At 32.5% G+C, this 15,649-nt stretch overlaps 1 protein-coding gene across 1 annotated transcript in view; it reads right to left on the reverse strand.

Moving 5' to 3' along the window:
• Mei4 (meiotic double-stranded break formation protein 4) overlaps window positions 1-15,649 on the reverse strand; it is a 174,035-nt gene that overhangs the window by 103,924 nt on the left and 54,462 nt on the right. The window contains exon 3 of the mRNA XM_013358336.4: window positions 13,535-14,070. Coding sequence (XP_013213790.2) covers window positions 13,535-14,070 — 536 coding nt within the window. The remainder of the gene's footprint in view (window positions 1-13,534; window positions 14,071-15,649) is intronic.

A 15,649-nucleotide genomic window follows, 5' to 3' on the forward strand; every position in this document is an offset into this window, starting at 1 on the left:
CATTTAGCATTTTAAGAGAAAATTCTCTTTATAAATACTGATATTCTCATATAGGCTCATTGGAGCATATTTGGTGATCTTGGCATGATGATCATGACACACACTTTGTGTGTCTACGTGTATGTGGAGGGGCGGGGATGTGGTGCTGGAGATTGAACCCAGGGTCTCTGCACTATATCCCCAGACCTCGATGTACACTTTTAACAGAAGGGACACTAGTTATTTTCACATCAGTTTAACTATTCAATTCAATAAGGCAATTCCAGAATTATAATTATTTAACTCAATTAGGATATATGTTAAGGACAAAACAAAATCCTTCAAGATCATCTCTGTCTAGTTTGCCCAAAAGTACTTCGCTCACATGTTTATTTCTATAGAATGAGTCTCCATCCTTTTCTGGTTGTGGGAGTGGGGGTTACATTGACATAGGAGGTACAAGAGAGGCTCCAAGGTACTAAGTACTTCCAAAGTACACTCTGACTAACCCTCCTTATTTTAAATTCCAGCACTTGGCTTCTATTCTTTCATCTATAGGTAACAAAGAGCTAATTTCTGAGTCTTTGACAGATTTTACTATGTAAATTAAAGTGGTTAATAGAGTTTTAAAAATCTCCTTTATGAATATGTTTTCATGGTTCTTCTAAGGCATCTACAAATTAACCAAGTTCTTTCTAGCTTCTAATATTTTGTCACCATTGTTTAGTATCCTGTTTCCCCCCATATGTCCATGTATTTTTTTAATTACTATTGTATTAATTAGGATAGGAGCCACATCAGATATATACCCTCTATTTACTGACTTTAGTAAGAAATCTTGCAGTTTTTATTACATATTTATATGTGTGTGTGTGTGTGTGTGTGTGTATATATATATATATATATATATAATAAAACTATCTCCATTACATTACTCTACTAAGCCACACCTACCTAGTCTACATGGTTTTCTATGTTTGAGTCACCATTTTTTTTTTGTAACTATGACCAAAGTCCTGACAAGAAAAATTAGAGGAAGAAAAGTTATTTGAGGGCTCATGGTTTCAGAGATCTCAATCAACAGACTGACAAATACATTGCTCTGGGTCCAAGATGAGCAGAACATCTTGGCTGAAGGGCAAGATGGAAGAAAACAGCTCAAGATGTGGCTCCAGGAAGCAGATAAAGAGAGCTCTGCTCACCAGGGACAAAATAAAAACCCCACAGACACACCCCCAGAGACCTTCCTCTTCCAGCCACCCCCTACCTGCCTGCAGTCACCACTCAGTTAATCCCCATCAGTGGATCAATCCACTCTTTAGGTTACAACTCTCATAATTGAATCATTTCACCTCAGCCTGTTCTTGTATTGTCTCACACATTTTGAGAGACACCTCATATCTAAAGCATAATACCCTATTTCTACCCCTTTCCCCTCTCTAATCATTTATTCTGATGTTATATAAGGTAGGGTTTTGAAGTCTATAACAATCAGTGACTTCCCACATATCAAATAAAACCCAAACTCCTTGACATGGCCTATCCATGTTAAGAGGTCTTATATATGAAGTTGAAGAAAACCCAACTGAAACCACCTTAAATGTTAACAAAATGCATTGACTCATAAGATTGGAAATCCTGAAATTGAATAGGCTTCAGGATTAACTTCACCTGGCTCTGGCTTGAATCTACTATCTTTCTCTGGGTTTTATCCTTCTTTATATGGTTGCTTCTCCCTTGAGATATAACACATGACTATAAGAGTTCCAGTTTTATTTCATCACAAGACAGTAGCCAGAGGAGGCAATGGAGAATTGTTTCTCAGAATCTCCCAGAGAATGAGAAGAAATTTTCCCAGAAGCCTAGAGGATGCCTCTCCTGCGGTCTCTCTGGCCAGAAAGTCATTGTTTTTCTAATCTTGGCAGGGAAGTAAGACTAAGACTATATAAGGATTAAGGAGTTATGGGGATAAGTGTGTGGCTATGGAAAAAGAAATATACATTTTAATAAGTAAAAGGGTGAGAGTGAAAAATAAACACTGGATAGGGTATAAGGCAGAAATAATGGCCCTCAAAAGATATCTACATAAATTCCTTGAAATTTGTGATCTATACTTTTTGGGAGGGGGTATAGATATTTGCAGAGGTGACTAAATTAATGATCTTTAGGAGAAGAGATAATCATGAATTATACAGGTAGCTCCTAAATGCCACTGCAAATATCTTTATGAGAGAGACAGAGCGAGATTAGAAACAGGAGAGAAGACAATGTGAAGATAAAGCAGGAGAGATACAACCATAAGCCAAGCCACCAAAAGATGTAAAATGTAAGGTAAGATCTCATCCTGCCTCTGAAGGCAGTGTGACCCTGTCTGTCTTTATTTCAGATTTTTGGCCTCAGAACTGTGAGAGAATACTCTCCAGATGTTTTAAGCCACTGAAATTGCTGTGTTACAGCCGACATATCCATTACAGTCTGTATATTTCCAAAATCATTACACAGCTCTCTGCCTTTTCCTCTCTTTCAACATGAGTACACTGCTGCATTTCAAGTTTCCAAATACATGTTGTTTTAGGGATATATGCCATGACCACTATCCCTCTCATTCTGCTTAAAAATCACTTCCTACATTAGACTTTCCAAGTCCCAACAATCCAAGCTAGGTCTTCCTTTTTATTCACTCTCATTACATTCTATTCAGTTTTTTTCCTGATACTTATTGTATCATTTATGTTTATTTGTTCATTTACTCAGTGACTGTCTAGTAATTCTCATTATTCCACTACAATATATCCATTCTCTGTGAAAGTAACTAGCACATAAAAGGATTCCCATGTTCATGTCAGAGATTGGAAAAGTACCATGGAAAAACTAACTGGGTAATGGTTGATCACTATATACTGAAGCAATATGTTCTACCTGAAAACTACTACTGATTATAAATAAATAAGAAGCAATTTCATGTTCATAGAAATATTTGATTTTTTTCCAAGTCTCGCATTTGATAGCTATGATTTCTTTCCTCAACATTAAAAATACAATCAGAAGGGAGAGTATTTTTTACATAGATTCTGAACTCTATGGAAAAAAAATCAACTAAAAATAATAGCTTCAAAATTTCATTTATAAAACTTTGAAAAAGTTTAAATGTATTTCACAAAACTTTTTAAAACAGGAGGAGTAATACACTTTTTTAAACAGGAAGAAGATTTTTATGTAGACACAAGCAAAACCATATAATTTATATTCAATTAGAAACTAGGGTTACTAGGCTATATACGCAATTATAAAGTTTCCAACAGATGCTTATTTATAGCCAATAAAAAAAACAAAGTAATTCTATATTATACCATAGAACAGGTCTTTTTTCTTCTTCTTCTTGCTATCTATAAACATAAATCTTTACACACAATAAAATCCAACAATTTACCCAAGCAAATTATAAATATTCTCCTTACAAAATTGAGAGAAATATCACTAAGGTGTTTGATATCCAATGAATAACCAATAAACAGAGTTCAGTTACTCCTTTTGCATCTAGGAAAAAATGTATATATACTTTTTAAAATTAATGACATAATTAATTAAAAATTGGAAATATTATGTAATAGACAAATGAAAGAATTTGTGAACATACATGTAGATAAATTCTTTAACCTGCCTGGCCTTAATTTTTTTCATCTATAAACTGAACACAGTGATAACAACCATTACACAGAGTTGTCAGAATAGATAATAATTTTCACATGAAAGTGCTTTACAAATTAAAACACAGAATATGAAGGAAGACTTCTATTAAGATCTTAGGAAGAAGCATAGAAACTTATAGACTGTGAAAGTAAACTGAACAAAGTCTGGTCTGTCTGTCCTTCCTCCCTCTGCATGAATACTGAAAGTTAAACACTGCTTTGAAAAATCTAAAAAATGTTTGATTTATGCACTGAAATAATGCTCAAGAGGATTATTAAGATTTTAGTTTATGAAAGTGTTTTAGTAAATGCTTATAAAATTAAACTATAACTTCAAGAAAATTAGCCCAGATTTTGTTTTTTAATTCAGCTCTACATAAAAACAAAAATGGGTCTTTGAGTCTTAACCTTAAACTCCACTTATATTTACCCAAGGATATCCTAACACAAAATGGACAGTAGTTTTAAAAAAGTCTTTGAAGGGGCTGGGGATGTGGCTCAAGCAGTAACGTGCTCACCTGGCATGCGTGAGGTGCTGGGTTCGATCCTCAGCACCACATAAAAATAAAATAAAGATGTTGTATCCACCGAAAACTAAAATAAATAAATAAATATTTAAAAAAATTTCTCTCTCTCTCTCTCTCTCTCTCGCTCAAAAAAAAAAATCTTTGAAGCAAACTTAAACGATTGAACATCTTTGACAAAAACAAAAACAAAAACTATAGATGATAAGGCATTTTGGAAAGTTCATAAAGAAACAAAAGCCTGTGCTGTTATTAAATGATGTCTTAACTTACAAAAGAGAAACATATTACAAATCTTGCTACCTGGACAAAATTAAATTAAAAAGTCAATATGCTTTATTGATCAATACAATTATCCCATGAATGAATTTCAAGTATCATTAAGAGAAATCTTACACATTGGTGAAGAAAGATATCAGATTTCATGAACCATATCTTCAGATTTATCCATAAACTGACTGAAGGTGGTCTAAGCAAAAATCATTTGTGATCCAAGTAAAAAGTAAAATTGACAGTCATTTTGATAAAATAAAGAAATAATTAACTATAAAATTCTAGATCAGAGATGCAACCTAACACAACTGTACAGGAAGGAACTGGTACAAAGAGTAAGTGAAACTGTGACACTCAAATATTTAATTTACTATTTTCATAATTAAAACCCAAAGAAAAAAATCCAAAAATCTCTATTAAGCTCACTGGTTACTGGGAATCTTTGATAGTGAATGATTGTTAGTGATACTAAGAAATGATATCCTAGTACCTGATACATGGAGGCCTGTCAGGAATGCCTTGTGATATCAGTAGGAGTTCCTACCAAGGAAGCCAGTTGATGGTGCTTAAAGTGTAGGTGTATATTGGCATAGAAAATAAAGCTTGCCACTTACTTCACTGTCTCTTTTTTGATTAAAAGACTTCACTGTGCTACTACCGTGAGGTCAATATTGTGCCAAGCATAGTGGAGAAAACAGAGCATGGTTACTTTCTGAAGAAGAAAATCAACAAGAAGTATTTACTAAGTGCTTATATAATGCCAGATATTAGGCTGAGCATATCATTTGCATTTTCTCAATGAAAATTTCCAACAGTTCTATGAGATTGTCACATTTCTTAAATCCATTATACAGATATAGAACTTGAATTTAGTTACCCTGTCCATCATCATATCCAGTAAATAAAACTTTTCAAGTTAGAAATCTGTGTTTAAAATACCTGAAAAGGTTTTTTTTTTATTTTTAAATGTAGACATCTATCCTCATAAACTTACTTTTTATTGTTTTTTTGCCACAATCCAAATGTTTGTATAAATTATTTTTATTTGTCTTAAGATACTTTTCAAATTCCATTTTGATTTTCTTTTTGACTCAATGGCTGTTAAAGAGTAAGTTGTTTACTTTTTACGTATCTGTAAATTCTCCCATATTATTTATTTAGTTCTAGTTTTATTCCATTGTGGTTAGAACAGACATTTTGAATGATTTCAGTTTTCCAAAATTATTAAGATTTGTTTTATAACCTAAAACATGATCTATTATGGAGAATATTCTGTGCTTGCTTGAGAAAAAAGGTGTATTCTTCTTCTCTTGTATGAAAAATTCCACACATGCCAGCTAAAATAATTTGGTCTACACTATTATTCAAGTAGACTGTTTATTGATTTTCTGTCTGGATATTCTACCCATTATTGTAAGTGAGGTATTGAAGTCTACCCAAAAGGGCAAATTAGCTCAGTATTAGAAGAAGAATAAAATAATAAAAATTAGAGCAGAAATAAAGCAACAGAGAACCAAAGAACAAGAAGCAACAAGTATATTAAGAGCTTATCATTTTTAAAGAAAAACACAAACCTTTGCTAAGAGAAGGAACAAATAAGCATATATAATTAGAAATAAAAGAGAGCACATTACAGTAACACCTCAGACATAAGAAATTATTATGAAGAATTACATCACAACTAACTGAATACCCTAGAAGAAATGGAAAAATTCCTTGAAACATAAAACTTACCAAAACTGAATCAAAAGTAAATAGAAAGTTTGAACAGATCAATAACAAATAAGGAGACTGAATCAGTAATAAAAAATCTTCCAACAAAGACCCTAATTCACTGGTGAATTCTACCAACATTCAAAGACTAATTAACACCAATCCTTCTTAAATTCATCCTAAAATCAAGAGGAAACACTTTCAAACATATTCTATGAGGCCAGCAACATCCTGAAAACAGGGAAAGATTTAAGAAAGGGAAAACATAGGACAATATTTGGTGAGCTTGATAAAATACAAGCAAATAATTTCAATGATACATTAAAAAGATCAAAAACTATGATAATGCATAATTACCTCAAGGATACAAGAATGTTTCAATTCATAAAAAGGAAACATGCAAATGATACAACAGGGCTAACAAAATTAACAACAACAACAAAAAACATAATCACCTCAGTAGGTCCAGAAAAAAACATTTGTCAAGCTTCAACACCTGTTTTTGATTAGAACTCTCAACAAAATAGAATATAGAAGTGTCTTATGTCAATATAAGAAAGGCCATATGTGAAAATCCCACAAGGAACATCACAATCTACAAGGAAAACCTGAAAGGTTTTCCCTTCAGATTCTGTAAAAGGAAGACAAGGATGCCCACTCCCTACTCCCACTTCTTTCTAGAAGTCCCAGTCAAGATAGGTAGAAAAAAAATAGAAAGGACAAGAAATAAGAATTAAAAAGAAATTAAAAGAAAAGAAAGAAAAAAGAAAAGAAATAAAGGGGATTCAAATTGAAAAAAAGGTACAACAATCTTGTTTACAGATGACATCATACACACACACACACACACACACACACACACACACACACAGAGAGAGAGAGAGAAAACCCTAAGGACTCAACAAGAAAACTGTTAGAAATAATTTAAAAAATGCATTCAGTGAAGGGGTAGGATACAAAAATCAATCATGATGTTTCTAAACAGAAAGTTAAAACAATCTTATTAACAAATAACAAGAAAAATAATAAAATAGGAATAAACTTAACCAAACATGTAAAAGACTGAAAATTATAACAAAAAAACAGAAATAAGCTTATCCAAATAAGTGAAAGCCTGAAAATTTGAAAATATATATAGATTATATTTTTAAAAGACAGAAATAAAAGAAAGGCCATCCCATTTTCATAGCCTGGAAGAATTACTAGTATTAAAATGCCTGTAATATCCAAAGTGATTTACAGAGTCAATGAAATAACAATCAAAAACCTCAATATCAGGCTGGGGTTGTGGCTCAGAGATAGAGTACTCGCCTAGCATGCATAAGGCGTGAGGTTCGTTCGATCCTCAGCACCATATAAAAATAAAATAAAGTTATTGTGTCCACCTATAACTAAAAAAATAAATATTTAAAAAACTCAATAGCATTCTTCACAGAAGTAGGAAAATAATCCCAAAACTCATATGGAACTGCTAAAAGCCCTAGTCAAAGCATCTTGAGCAAGAACAAAGCTGGAAGCATAACACTTCCTGATTTCAAAATATATTATAATGACACAGTATAAAATATAGTATAGTACTGGCACAAAACAGACATATACATCAATAGCATAAAATAGAGAGCCTAGAAATCGAATCAATTATCTATGGTCAAGTCATCTCTAACAACAGTGCCAAGAACATAAAGTGGGGAAAAGACAGACATATAAAACCCTAAGGATGCAACAAGAAAACTATAAGAACTAACTTAAAAAATGATTCAGTAAAGCTGCAGGAGACAAAATCTAGATATCTACATGTGGAAGAATATATTGAACCCATGGGACACAAAAATCAATACAAACTCTTGGCACACAAAAGTTAACACAAGATAGATCAAAGACTTACTGAACTCCTGAAAGAAAATACAGGGGAAATCATCTTGATGTTAGTCTGGGAAATGATTTTTTGGATATAACACTGGAAGTAGAAGTCACAAAAAGAAAAATAGATAAACAGGACGACATCAAATTAAAAAGTTTCTGCACAACAAAGAAAATAATCAACAGAATAGAAAGGAAATCTATAAAATCGGAAGAAATATTTGTAAACCATGTATCTGGTAAAGGTTAATGTTCAAAATATAGTTCTTGAAAAGTCTAATAACTCAGTAGCAAAGTCTATGTTCTTTCTGGAGGCTTTTGGGGAGATGTGTCCTTACCTTTTCCAGCCTACACGCCTTGGCTTGGTACCACCTTCAAAACCAGCATGGCAGCATCTTCAAATTTCTGATTTGGAGATAAACTCTCCTGAATCTATCTTTAATTTATAAGGATCCTTTGGAGTACTTGGGCCCAAAAGTATAAGATAACCTCTGCAACCCAAGGTCAGCTAATTAGTATTGTTAAACCCTCCCACTCCTATAAAGTAATATAACATTTTAATTTAATGTCCACTTGGCAATCAGTTATTAGTTGTGGAACTTTTAGTTGTGGAACTTATTAGTTCCACAACTAATAAGTTCAAGAGTTGTTTTGTGGTTTTAGAAATCAGATAAGAAATTTTCTAAATAACTCATTATATGTCTAAGATTAGGCAATATATTATGACCAACACCTAAAAGCTAAACAATAACTATAGATTTTAATATTTAACTTAATATAATCATTCCCACTTCTAAAAGACAACTGAAAATTGAAAACAAATATGCTAATTCTAAACAGAATCATAAACATACTGGTGTTGAACTTCTAAGACAGGGTCATGGTAGTACCACAGTATCTTATGATGGATTGTGAAACAAAAATAGGTGGCAGTACAATGCTAGGATTAGCTCATGTTGTTTCCATGAACACATTTTGAAGTCTGAAAATATAGGAAACTTCAGAAAAATGCATGTACATGTGAGAGATGAAAGGTCAGGATGTCAATCAAATAAAAGGTATTAAAGACCTAAAAGTACACACTTCTGATTGAATGCAAGTACACAGGCTAGCTGTGAAGGTGCCATCCTGGGATCCTGCAAGTAGAAGACAGTGCAACCCCAGGTTAAATGAAGGCAGCTTCCTAGGACTCCAAGAGGAGGACTTATTCTGATCCACTTTAGTTGTGTGATTTCAAGATAAATGTTTTTACCTGAAAATGCCATGATTTTATTCTCTTTTATTGCTGAGTAATATTTAATTGTGTATATATGCCATATTTTTTTATCCATTCATCTATTGAAAGGCATCTAGGTTGGTTTCATAGTTTAACTATGATGAATTGTGCTGCTATAAACATTGATGTGGCTGTGTCCCTGTAGTATGCTGTTTTTAAGTCCTTTGGATATAGATCAAGGAGAGGGATAGCTGAGTCAAATGATGGTTCCATTCCCAATTTTCCAAGGAATCTCCATACTGTTTTCCATAGTGGCTGCACCAATTTGTAGTCCCACCAGCAGTGTATGATTAGAGAAGATAATGCTAAGTGAAGTAGCCAATCCCAAAAAATCAAATGCTGAATGTTTTCTCTGATATAAGGAGTCTGATTCATAGTGGGGTAGAGAGGGGGAGCATGGGAGATATAGATGAACTCTACATAGGGCAGAGGGGTGGGACGGGAAGGGAGAGGGCATGGGGTTAGAAATGATGGTAAAATGTTATGGTCATTAGTATCCAAAGTACACCTTTGAAGACACGAATTGGTGTCAATATGCTTTGTATACTACCAGAGATAAGAAAAATTGTGCTCTATATGTGTAATAAGAATGGTAAGGCATTCCGTTATTATATATAATTAAAAATAATTTTTAAAAAGATACATGTTTTTAATATGTCATTGTAGATTAATTCTTCCAGTCCCACACTATTGGTTATCCTCAAACTATAAAACAGACATAGGACTGAGATAACAATTCCTAAGTTATTTACTGTTTAAGAAACATAATACTAATAATATTAAGTACTAACATTTAAAAAATAGTATTTACCTAAAACTGAGAAAGCACAATTAACATATTTTCTCTGAAGCATATTAATAATTTCAACCAAGCTAATATTAGGGAATTATTCAAAACCATCCCAGGACATTTTATTTCAACTTCCTACCCCTTCAAAATGCAGCTCCAACAATTGATATTTACAATAATACCTTTAGGTTTTTGAAAGATACTAAATGGTTCTTCATCATTAAAAAAAAAATAAGTCACAGTCAGAATAATTTTACTACTCAACTTACTGAGAGTATGCTGTTGAAGACATTATATTTAAAATTTTATAATTAAATATAAATATATGAAATACCTCTATCAGAATATTCAAGTATTCACACTATCCTTCTCCTATACATTGCTCAAACATAAGTTTACTTCAATAGAATCAACAGCATGGTTCAAGTTTTTATATAATTTAATTAATATAATTTAATTAAGACTTTCTAATATATGGGAACAAGGATTATAAGAAATCCATTGTTTTCTAAACACTGAAATTTTGTTTTAATCTATCAAGTGTAATCTCAATGAAAATACAAAATAGAAGCTATACTGTATTTCATATCAGAATTTATTATTTCTTGAGGCTTTGCTCTTTTATTGAGAAAAGCTAAAAAAGAAAAAATATTCATAAAGGGAAAGTATTATTCAATTTTCCAGTAAATAATTAAGATTTATGTACATCTCTGGATAAAAGTGATGTTGATAATGATGATGGTAGGGAATGACAATGACAAATATTTGAATAATTTAGCCTAAGATGCTTTTTCTGAGGAAGGAAAAAAAATCAGAGGAAATACTATTAAAATTCATTTATTAATTATCATCCTAATTGTAAATGAAGTGAAAAATTTTACTTTCTCTGAATGCAACAATAACCTTTCCCAGAAAGCCATTCATGTACTTGTTGATATACGCTGACCACTATTCAGCAATGGCTGGCACAGTGGCAAATGATATGGAAAACAAATGCTTCAAAACCATTCAAATCATCACAAGCTTCTTCTGCATTCACAACTTGTAGGAAAGAGAGCCTAGATGAAAAAGCATCATCCAGTGACTCTCACAAGGAATATAAACACCAATAGAAGCAAATCACACAAAACCAGTGTAAGGTAGTCTTAAGAAAACAAAAATAAATACTAAAATTATTAAAGGATATTAATATACTAAAACAATTAAGGGATATTAATTATTTGATATCTTACTGATGGCCAAGAAACATATTGTATATCTGTTGATTTGAATGTGTTTCTTAAAACTTCATGTATTAGAAACTTAATTTCCAAATTAAAGTTTTTAATGGTATTTGGAGGTCGGGCCTTCGGAAGTAACAAGATTTGAGAGAGCAGAGTGAAGACCTCTTGCTCTGCCTCACCACATGACGCCCTCTGCATTATGTTATGATGCAGTAAGAATGTCCTCACCAGATGACAAGCAGAGGCTGGGGCCATGCTCTTGGATCTAGTAGCCTTCAAAACTATGAGCTAAAGTAAACATTTTTCTTTATAAATTACCTTCTCTGTGTTATTTTGCTATAGCAACAGAAAACAGAATAAGACAATATCTTGATACAACTATAGAAAATAAGATATTTAATTCTTGATTGATTATGGTCTAGCAGAAAAAGATTTTACTTTCCCAGACAGAAAATTCAATATCTTTCACAAATGCCAAAAGCATGATCAAACATTTTTCTAAAATATTGATCAAATTATACTTTAATAGAGACAGAGAGAACAGATGTATGTGCAACAAATTAGTTTATCAACTCAAATTTTATCAGAGTTCTAAAAATTCAGATAGAGCCTCCATTGTACAAAAACTGAGCATTAAATCATGACACTGAGGACAAGCAATAATGATGTAACAAGAAACAAAGTACAATAAGTTTTTGGGTTTTTTTACTACAGGGAAATACATTGAATAGATTAGACATTTTAGGCTTTGTTTTGATATTTCCAGTAGTCAATTTAAAAGTGTTAAATGGAATTTTCCCAAGGATGAGATAGTAAAAGAAGATAGAAAGTAGTATGAAACTCTCCATTATGTTTCAATAGTCAAAAAGTAGTATGAAACTCTCCAATAGCTCAGAACAACTTCAGACTACCTCAGTGTCTCTTACTGAAAGCATCCCTGAATCAACATTTTTATGTCAAATAAATAAGTAAAAAAAAAATCAAATTAATACATGATAATGTCTTATGTTCTGTGTTCCCCAGTTAATTTATTCAATTATTCCACATTTATAGAGGGTCCATAAAGCATTATGCCACTTACAAATTTATGGGATAGATATGCATATGTTAAAGACCCATACGTTAAAGGCTTGGTCACCAGCATGTGGAACTACTGGGAGGTAATGGGACATTTAGCAAGTGGGCCTAATGAAGAAAGTTAGGACAGTAGAGACATATTTCTACTGTATGTGGAGATGTAAATTGGTACAGCCACTATCAAAATCAGTATAGTTTCCTCAAAAGATTAGGAATGGAACTACCATATGATCTAGCTATACTACTCCTCAGTATTTAGCAAAAAAATTAAAGTCAGCATACTTTAGAGATGCATGAATCCATGTTTACTGCAGCACAATTCACAATATCCAAGTTACAAATCAGCCTGTGTCCATCAACCAATGAATGTTTATAAAAAAGTCATATATATATATATATATATATATATATATATATATAGAGAGAGAGAGAGAGAGAGAGAGAGAGAGAGAGAGAGGGAATGGTACACTATTCCAGGCATAAATAAAAATGAAATCATGTTATCTGCAGGAAAATGGATGGAAGTAAAGAACATCATATTGAATGAAATAAGCCAGACTCAGAAAGTCAAGAGTCTTATATTGTCTCATATATGGAATGCTAGAGAGAAAAAAATTTTTAAAGGCACCTCATGAAAATAGAATTGAGAGCACTAGGGAAGAAGAAGAGAAACAAGGAGAGCAAGGAGGTGAGTATAAGGGGAGGTATTGGGCAATGAAACTCACCAAATTTTATATATATACACATAATGCATATATATATGAATATATGTATATATGTATGAATATGCCACAATGAAACCAACTACTTTGTATATTTACTATACTTACTATATTATAATTACTAGGCCAATAAAATATTGAAACATAGTATAAAATATTACTTTAAAATGATTTTTCAAAAGTAGAGAAGCTTGAAGCAGAAGTATCTGTAGAGAACTATACCATAGTAATAAGAATCCAGTGATAGAAACATGACAACAGATATGAGCTGCAGATGGGTTCAGAAGAAGCCTAACTTCACACTCTTTGACCACAAGGCTACAGGACAACAGTGCACATTATCCAAAGGGAATGTTCAAGAAAACTACTAACATCTTACGTCATGAATGGGAGAGATGTATTACTTACCCGGTTGATATGGTTGTTCCCTAAAATAACCTGTAGTAGTGTTTTCTCAAATTCTTCCAACTTCTTGTAACACTTTTTAAGAATATAATTAGATAAGTTATAATCACTGGTCAGTTTAGCTAAAGTACCAACAGCTTCTGTCCAAAAGCTTGAAAAGGGAAGTTTGGGATTACGATAAAAAGCAATCAGGCCATCCAGCAACTGACAAACAGAATCAGAGACTATGGAAAAGTCTTTTTCAAAGTGGGTTAAATCTGTTTTCAGACTACCTGATTCTGTCAAGTTCTTTAGTCCAAGCAGATGCTGTAAGAACTGCATGTGAAAAAACAAAGGATTTTCTGGGGCAGAACCAGGTCTTTTCACCAGAGGTAGTAGTGGAAAAAGTGGGGGTGTGCAGCTCTCCACAAAATGTGGGGATAGCTCCAAAGACTCAGTTCTCTGTTCACTTGATAAATCACACCCAGAGTCTTCCATCGGAGTTAATGTACTTTCAGAACTTCCATGTTCCTGAGCCGGCAACAGGGAAGATAAGTTCCCTAAAACAGAAAGGAATAGGAGAGTTATCTCCTTATAACTAAAATTTCTTCATATAAAAACTAGAAACTGATTTTTCTAACTTAAAATACTAAATGAAATATATAAATACATATTAAACGTTTAACAAATAGTAGTATAAAAAATGAGTAGAGGGAAACCTGTAACAGAAATTGCTCAGGCTGACTGCAGGAGAGGTCTCTTCTTCACAACTGAAAAGCAATGGTGATTTACCTTGTGTTCCAGTTACTAGCTCTCATTTAACTACTTGCCATGCTCAAAAGATATAATAGAGGGGGGAAAAGGCTTCAAGAACCAAAGGGGATAACAGTGTGGTACAGATTCCAATAGGTGATCACAAAGTAACAGGTGTATCCAAACACTGAAATTTGCTTAGAATATTGAGAAGTTAGGAGCATTAGAAAGCCCTGCCTAGTTTGATCTGTATATCCTGAAATTAGTGATACTAGAACTACATATAATATAATGCAGAGTATAAATTCAAAATAAAAGGAAAATGAAAAATACAAAAGAATTCCATAACCAAAAGTAAGTACAAAAACACAGATTTAACAAAGGAAAACACGGTATTGTACACAGTGTTTATATCAGGACTCCTACATATTTTGATGTTACTTCTACAGAAAGTACAACATTAAGATATAGAAATATGTAGAGGCCAAATAACATGAGATCATTTATGACATATTAAAAACCTTATAACTTATCCTGTAGGGTACAGAGTAAATTTCAAACTTTAATTGTGTAAGATTCCTTTGGAAAATTTATACACATACACATATACACATATCCAAATTTAAAAAAAATATCAATAATATCTATATCTATATATGTGTGTATATGTGCAGTTAAAACTAAGCACAATAAATTTAGGTCATTCTTAAAGAGACAAACCATCATAAATACAAATTATGTAAAATGGTATTGGTTATAATTTTAAGTGATTATCAGTAACATGTACAAACTCAACTGAAACCAACTAAAAATTCTCATTGAACATTCTAAAGCACACACATATACCCATGAAATCATGCACAAGAAATAGTTCAGTCAGAAATATAAGGAGGATCAGGAATGAAGTATAAAATGTCTAAGTCTGGAAAGTGAAATGGCATGATTTTCAATAATCAAATCTAGTGAATACCTAGATTTGATATTCACTCAGGTTTCATATGAGAAGTTAGGAAAACAGGATCAAAGAAGGATGCTGAAGAGTATGAATATTTCAGAACTCAGTGGAGAAAGAACAGTCATTAAAGAGACAGAGAATAAACAGTTAAAAAGGTATAAGAAGAATACATAAGAATACATCATGAAAGTCAAGAAAACAATATTAATGAGAATGACAAGAAGAAAAGAAGTCCAACTACAAAGTGTTGAAAAAAACATCTGTTGGAATTCAAAGTAGAAAACCATCAATGATCTTATCGATAGCAGCTTTATCTGTAGTAAATTTTGGTCAGTCAGTCACGGTGGCAAACAGAGGATGGAGAGTAGTGGACTTAGAAGAGTGAATGGAAAGAAAGTAGGTGAAAGAGCAGCCAACTCTTCTGAGGATTT

The sequence above is a fragment of the Ictidomys tridecemlineatus genome, chromosome 8, assembly GCF_052094955.1.
Source record: "Ictidomys tridecemlineatus isolate mIctTri1 chromosome 8, mIctTri1.hap1, whole genome shotgun sequence".
NCBI lineage: Eukaryota > Metazoa > Chordata > Mammalia > Rodentia > Sciuridae > Ictidomys > Ictidomys tridecemlineatus.